Source organism: Eschrichtius robustus, chromosome 2, assembly GCF_028021215.1.
Source record: "Eschrichtius robustus isolate mEscRob2 chromosome 2, mEscRob2.pri, whole genome shotgun sequence".
NCBI lineage: Eukaryota > Metazoa > Chordata > Mammalia > Artiodactyla > Eschrichtiidae > Eschrichtius > Eschrichtius robustus.
The window spans coordinates 173,686,019-173,693,376 of NC_090825.1; the positions used below are offsets into that span (position 1 = coordinate 173,686,019).

General features: G+C 52.1%; 1 protein-coding gene across 1 annotated transcript; it reads left to right on the plus strand.

Moving 5' to 3' along the window:
- Window positions 1-3,927: 3,927 nt before the first annotated feature.
- CLEC4G (C-type lectin domain family 4 member G) lies at window positions 3,928-7,112 on the plus strand. Its single transcript, XM_068534955.1, has 9 exons — window positions 3,928-4,000; window positions 4,332-4,433; window positions 4,739-4,792; window positions 4,983-5,045; window positions 5,182-5,286; window positions 5,626-5,715; window positions 5,938-6,086; window positions 6,207-6,322; window positions 6,608-7,112. The coding sequence occupies exons 1-9, from the start codon at window positions 3,946-3,948 to the stop codon at window positions 6,744-6,746; spliced, it is 873 nt and encodes a 290-aa protein (XP_068391056.1). The 5' UTR covers window positions 3,928-3,945; the 3' UTR covers window positions 6,747-7,112.
- The last annotated feature ends 246 nt before the right edge of the window (window positions 7,113-7,358 follow it).

Below are 7,358 nucleotides of genomic sequence, written 5' to 3' on the forward strand. Positions count from 1 at the left end.
TATTGAACTTTGCTATTGTTTCCTTTGTTTCTATTTCATTTATTTCTGCTCTGATCTTTATGATTTCTTTCCTTCTGCTAACTTTGGGTTTTGTTTGTTCTTCTTTCTCTAGTTCCTTTAGGTGTAAGGTTAGATTGTTTACTTGAGATTTTTCTTGTTTCTTGAGGTAGGCTTGTATAGCTATAAACTTCCCTCTTAGAACTGCTTTTGCTGCATCCCATAGGTTTTGGATCGTCGTGTTTTCATTGTCATTTGTCTCTAAGTATTTTTTGATTTCTTCAGTGATCTCTTGGTTATTTAGTAACGTATTGTTTAGCATCCATGTGTTTGTGTTTTTTACGGTTTTTTCCCCTGTAATTCATTTCTAATCTCATAGCGTTGTGGTCAGAAAAGATGCTTGATATGATTTCAATTTTCTTAAATTTACTGAGGCTTGATTTGTGACCCAAGATGTGATCTATCCTGGAGAATGTTCCATGCACACATGAGAAGAAAGTGTAATCTGCTGTTTTTGGATGGAATGTCCTATAAATATCAATCAAATCTATCTGGTCTATTGTGTCATTTAAAGCTTGTGTTTCCTTATTAATTTTCTGTCTGGATGATCTGTCCATTGGTGTAAGTGAAGTATTAAAGTCCCCCACTATTACTGTGTTACTGTCGATTTCCTCTTTTATAGCTGTTAGCAGTTGCCTTATGTATTGAGGTGCTCCTATGTTGGGTGCATATATGTTTATAATTGTTATATCTTCTTCTTGGATTGATCCCTGGATCATTACGTAGTGTCCTTCCTTGTTTCTTGTAACATTCTTTATTTTAAAGTCTATTTTATCTGATATGAGTATTGCTACTCCAGCTTTCTTTTGATTTCCATTTGCATGGAATAACTTTTTCCCTCCCCTCACTTTCAGTCTGTATGTGTCCCTAGGTCTGAAGTGGGTCTCTTGTAGACAGCATATATATGGGTCTTGTTTTTGTATCCATTCAGCAAGCCTGTGTCTTTTGGTTGGAGCATTTAATCCATTCACGTTTAAGGTAATTATCGATATGTATGTTCCTATGACCATTTTCTTAATTGTTTTGGGTTTGTTTTTGTAGGTCCTTTTCTTTTCTTGTGTTTCCCACTTAGAGAAGTTCCTTTAGCATTCGTTGTAGAGCTGGTTTGGTGGTGCTGAATTCTCTTAGCTTTTGCTTGTCTGTAAAACTTTTGATTTCTCCATCAAATCTGAATGAGATCCTTGCCGGGTAGAGTAATCTTGATTGTAGGTTCTTCCCTTTAATCACTTTAAGTATATCATGCCACTCCCTTCTGGCTTGTAGAGTTTCTGCTGAGAAATCAGCTGTTAACCTTATGGGAGTTCCCTTGTATGTTATTTGTCGTTTTTCCCTTGTTGTTTTCAATAATTTTTCTTTGTCTTTAATTTTTGCCACTTTGATTACTCTGTGTTTCAGCGTGTTTCTCCTTGGGCTTATCCTGTATGGGACTCTCTGTGCTTCCTGGATTTGTTTGGCTACTTCCTTTCCCATGTTAGGCAGATTTTTGACTAGAATCTCTTCAAATATTTTCTTGGGTCCTTTTTCTCTCTCTTCTCCTTCTGGGACCCCTATAACATGAATGTTGTTGCATTTAATGTTGTCGCAGAGGTCTCTTAGGCTGTCTTCATTTCTTTTCATTCTTTTTCCTTTATTCTGTTCTGCAGCAGTGAATTCCACCATTCTGTCTTCCAGGTCACTTATCCGTTCTTCTGCCTCAGTTATTCTGCTATTGATTCCTTCTAGTGTAGTTTTCATTTCAGTTATTGTATTGCTCATCTCTGTTTGTTTGTTCTTTAATTCTTCTAGATCTTTGTTAAACATTTCTTGCATCTTCTCGATTTTTGCCTCCATTCTTTTTCCGAGGTCCTAGATCATCTTCACTATCATTATTCTGAATTCTTTTTTGGAAGGTTGCCTATCTCCACTTCATTTCGTTGTTTTTCTGGGGTTTTATCTTGTTCCTTCATCTGGTACATAGCCCTCTGCCTTTTCATCTTGTCTATCTTTCTGTGAATGTGGTTTTTGTTCTACAGGCTGCAGGATTGTAGTTCTTCTTGCTTCTGTTGTCTGCCCTCTGGTGGATGAGGCTATCTAAGAGGCTTGTGGGAGTTTCCTGATGGGAGGGACTAGTAGTTGGTAGAGCTGGCTGTTGCTCTGGTGGGCAGAGCTCAGTAAAACTTTAATCCACTTGTCTGCTGATGGGTGGGGCTGGGTCCCCTCCCTGTTGGTTGTTTGGCCTGAGGCGACCCAACACAGGAGCCTACCCGGGCTCTTTGGTGGGGCTAATGGCGGACTCTGGCAGGGCTCACGCCAAGGAGTACTTCCCAGAACTTCTGCTGCCAGTGTCCTTGTCCCTTGGTGAGCCACAGCTGCCCGCCACCTCTGCAGGAGACCCTCCAACACTAGCAGGTAGGTCTGGTCAGTCTCGTATGGGGTCACTGCTCCTTCCCCTGGGTCCAGATGCACACACTACTTTGTATGTGCCCTCCAAGAGTGGAGTCTCTGTTTCCCCCAGTCCTGTCGAAGTCCTGCAATCAAATCCCACTAGCCTTCAAAGTCTGATTCTCTAGGAATTCCTCCTCCATTGCCAGACCCCCAGGTTGGGAAGCCTGACGTGGGGCTCAGAACCTTCACTCCAGTGTGTGGACTTCTGTGGTATAAGTGTTCTCCAGTTTGTGAGTCACCCACCCAGCAGTTATCGGATTTGATTTTATTGTGATAGCGCCCCTCCTACTGTCTCATTGCGGCTCCTCCTTTGTCTTTGCATGTGGGGTATCATTTTTGGTGAGTTCCAGTGTCTTCCTGTCGATGATTGTTCAGCAGTTAGTTGTGATTCCGGTGTTCTCAAAAGAGGGAGTAAGAGCATGTCCGTCTACTCTGTCATCTTGAAGCAATCTCCAACTTACCTTTTAATTATGTTCATTATTGGCTGTCTGTCTCTCCCTACCCCCTACTGGAATGTTAACTCCAAGAAAAAAGGAATTTTCTTCTTTAGTTCGTTGATGTATCCTCAGTTCCTTGATCGATGCCTGGCATGTGGTAGGTGTCCAATATTAGTTGAAAGAATGAATGACATTTGGAGGGTTTTGTGCTTGGGGATGGTGCCAAGGCTTGCCGTGCATAACCTCATTTCTTTATCACAGCATCCCTTGGAGGGAGGCCTTGTCACTGTCCCCCTTTGCACCGAGGAGAAAAACAGAGGCTTCTAGAAGCTGCATATGGACACCCTACACACACACCCAATAGTAGAGTCCAGAAGCTTAGCTGGCCTCCATGCAACAACTGGCTGTGTTCTCCCTTCTAGTCGAATAGGACTGAATAAAGGTCAGGGTCAAAGGTAGCTTCTGGCAGGCACCTGCAGGGGAGTTGAGGAGCCATGAGCAGCTGGCATGGGGTTGGGGGGCGCACACCTGAAGGGGCTTTCTCAGGTACCAGCAGGGAGCTGCCTTGAACTTGGCTGGGTTCATCCTGTCCCTCTCAGGAGGAAGGCCAACGCCAGACCTATAAGAGATGCGGACCGAGCTCCAAAGTGAAGCCCCAGCAGAGCCTGGAAATGGTTGCTGGAGCACGTGCCTGGTGATGGTGGGGGTTGGGGATGAGCGCCCAAGAGGCTGGGACTACACGCACGTGCACACACACACACACACTTCACTCCTCCCACTCCTTCTACCCTCCCTCAACCCCCCTCAACTCCCCACTTCCCCTCCCCACCCCACCCTTACTGCAGTCCAGCCCAGCTCAGCCCAGCCCAGCCCAGCCCAGAAAGGGCCCATCGCTGTGATTGGTCAGTGGTTCTCTGTACCAGGAATTGAGACACAGGAGATGGGAAGGAAGGAAGAGGGTGGGTGGGGTGGGGAGAGGGATGGGGTTACTTTTGTATCTACTCCCAGAGCTGGGTGCCTGCTCACCATGGACACTGTCGGGTACAGCAAGTGGGACGGCAGGCTGGAGGAGGTCCCTGGAGGTATGAGCAATGGGGCTGCCTCACAGGTCCCCTTGGGTCCCTCTCTGACCAGTGGTTTGGGGTTTGATGGGAGAATGGAGAGGATCAGCCAAGAGAGGGCCTAAGTAGTGAGTGCAGGAGAGACACCACAGGCCCTAGAGCCAGCTGGACCTGGATTCAAATGTCAACTCTGCCACTTAGGGGCTGTGTGACCACAGACAAGTTACTGTACCTCTCCGAATCTCAGTTTCCTGGGAGGAACCCAAGCATCCAGGGCTCAGTCCTCAGGGCCCAGGGATCCAGGGTGGTCCTGGTACCGGAGGAACTCAGGAGTCCATCCGTGTTATCCCAGGGCACTGGGGACGCTGGGGACAGAGACCCCTCCTCCTGGCCCTGGCTCTCTTGGTGGTCACAATCCTGTGGACCCTCGTTCTGAGCGTCCTGTTTTCCAAGGGTGAGTGACTGGATGATGGGGGAGGTCGTGTCCAGCCCCCCTGGAGACATAGACCTTTTCTCCGTCCCTAAACACACCAGCCAGGTCCCAGGCCCTTGCCTGGGTCTGAGTGTGAACACCTCGGAACAGAGTTTGTGTGCACCCACGTGTGTGCATATGTGCCTGTGAATGTGTTTGTCCTTTGTCGGTGTGTGTGCACATCACGTGTTCTGCACGCCTGTCCACCCACTCTGTGCGTACGGTGATCGGGGTCCCCGCACCCCTCGGGCCGCGGGGAGAGTTCCCGAGTCCCCCTCTCTCCGCAGCCTCCACAGAGCGCGGGGCGCTGCTCGGCCAACAGGATCTGCTGAGGACAAACTGTACGTGCAGGACAGGGGCTCTTGGGTCCCCAAAGTTCGGGGGCGGAAGGGTCTTGGACCCTGGCGTCGGGGTAGTGGGTGGGTCGGTGGGGATCTCACAGTCTGCAAGGCTGGCCCTGGAGTTGGGCAGGGTCCTGTGAGTCCCCGAGGGTGACCTGGAGTGTGTGGGGCGGACGGGGGATCGTTCCAGCCTCGAAGCAGACGGTGGTGCTGGGTGTCTTGAAGGAGGAGATCCGAGCCTGCAATAGCTGCTGTGAGACTGGTGGACCGAGGGGGCGGGGCTTGTGGCCGGGATTGGAGGAGGCGAGTGGGAGCGGGGCTCCTGGTGCGTAGTGGGGGCGGCGGGCTGGTCTCAGATGTCCCACCCCCATCCTCGCCCCCCTTCCCAGGCCTGGGGACTCAGGCGCAGCTGCAGACCGTGCGCACCAAGCTTAGAGAGGCACAGTCGAATCTGATCCAGCAGGAGAGCGCCCTAAAAGAACTGAGCGAGCGCGGTGAGGGCGGGACATTGCCATGATCCCTGACCCCTCACCCCGGCTGTTACCCTACCCTTGATTCACCTCCGGACCCCTCTGTGACCCCCACCTATCCTGTGATCCTGACCACTGACCCCAGTCGTGTCCTCCATCCTGACCCTGACCTCTGGATTCTGACCTTGACTGCAACTCCTAACCCCAACCGCAACTGGACCCTACCCAGCTATAACAGTCCTTGACCGTGATGTCATTCTTGACCTTGGCAATGACCACGGAAGTGGATGCTGACCTTAACTAATCATGACCCTATTACTGATGCTGAGCCTAGCTATAATCTGGACTCCTTTTACCTCGCAGTGACCCAGAGTTTGGCTGAAGCCGGTAGGGACCGTGAGAACATCCGCAGTGAGCTCTTCCGGGAGCTGGAAGGAGTCCGGCTCGGGAACCGTGAGCACGATCCGGAGGGGTGGAGGGGAGAGGCGAGGACAAGTGGATCCCGCCCTTGGGCCCCAGGGTTCCCTGATCCGCCTGGCCCCGCCCTTTGACCTTGGCCTGGTCTCAGTGGCTCCGACCCTGACTCAGCCCGGGGGTCCGACACTCCCCTCCCCAATCCTCACCATCTGCTCCATTCGGGAGCAAATCACCTCTTTGATCCTCGCCACCCTGCAGGCTCCTGCGAGGAGTGCCCCAAGTCGTGGCTGCCATTCCAGGGCTCCTGTTACCTTTTCTCCACCCAACGGGCCACGTGGGTGGAGGCGCAGCGCCACTGCGAGGGCGCCAGAGCGCACCTGGTGATTGTCGGGGGCCTGGATGAGCAGGTGCGCAGCTCCGGCTTTGGGGGGCGGGGGGGGCGGGGAGAAAGAGTTTACCTGAGGGGGCGTGGTTGGGGGCGGGGCGGGGCGGGACGGACGCGAGGCTCAGTCTCCCCTCTTGCCCAGGGCTTCCTAAGTCGGAACATTGGTGGCCGCGGTTACTGGCTGGGCCTGAGGGCCGTGCGCAGGGCGCGCAGGATCCAGGGCTACCAGTGGGTGGACGGAGTCCCGCTCAGTTTCAGGTGAGGGAAGGGACTTGGGGAGGCTGACAGTTCGGATCCTAGGAGAAGCGCTTCGGCCAGATCTCAGGGCCTCCTTAGGGATGGGCGGGCTAGACCCCAGGAAGTGACTAGGGTTAAATTCTGGGGTTAGAAAGTTATATCCCAGGTGCGTGTGCTCAGGTTAGGCCCTCAGGATGTCTAGGTTAGACCCAAGCAATAAACAGGCTAGACCCCGGAAAGGAAGGCTGGACCCCATGGCCATCCTCAGCCTAGCTTCCCAGCAACACCTCCGCCAAACCACTGCAGCTACTGGAATCAGGGGGAGCCCAATGACTCGCTGGGGCGCGAGGACTGCATCATGATTCTCCGCACGGGGATGTGGAACGACGCACCGTGCGACAACAGGGACGACAGCTGGATCTGTGAGAAGAGGCTCAGCTGCTGATCTCCCCCAGTGCCCCAGAGTCACGCCCACTGGCACTTGTCCAACCGCCTGAGCCGCTCACCGTCCTGGCTCCGCCCACCACCATTAATTTCCCACCCCACCCACAGCGTAGGCCAGTAACTGCACTCTGAGACCTCCGCTCCAGCCTCACTGCAACCCCTCACGCGTGGACCAGAGCTAGTCTCCACCCACTCCAAAATCTGAGCTCCCCGGCCCTGTGATCTGACCCTATCGCCCTCCCTAACCAAGGTCAAGTAACTGAGGGATGGAGCTGTTTGATTTACTTGTATTTTACCATGCAGATGGAAGGCCTCAAAGATAGGGATTTTGAGAGCTTTCTTCGCAGCCCGAGCGAGCATCAATAAATGAGAAATGAATCTTGGCCCCTGGCTCTGGTTAGCTGTTCTAAGCTTTATCTCAGAGACTCTGATGTCATCCATGTGAGTGACCCTGACCTCAGGGGCCTATGATGCCCCCCAAACCCAGTGGGTAACCTGCATTGGGCCAGGAGGGCTGTAGGGCACGGGGGACACAGGAATGAGTCTGACCCCCATCCCTACCCCTGGGACAATGTGACCAGTGACCCGACTGAGGAATACGTGAAGGAGTGAT

Bases quoted from the DNA above. Each gene is read 5' to 3' on its own strand.
- CLEC4G (XM_068534955.1), top strand. From the start codon at position 3,946: ATGGACACTGTCGGGTACAGCAAGTGGGACGGCAGGCTGGAGGAGGTC. The intron at 5,287-5,625 runs GTGAGGGCGGGA...TTTACCTCGCAG, and splicing joins AAAAGAACTGAGCGAGCGCG to TGACCCAGAGTTTGGCTGAA. The intron at 5,716-5,937 runs GTGAGCACGATC...GCCACCCTGCAG, and splicing joins AGGAGTCCGGCTCGGGAACC to GCTCCTGCGAGGAGTGCCCC.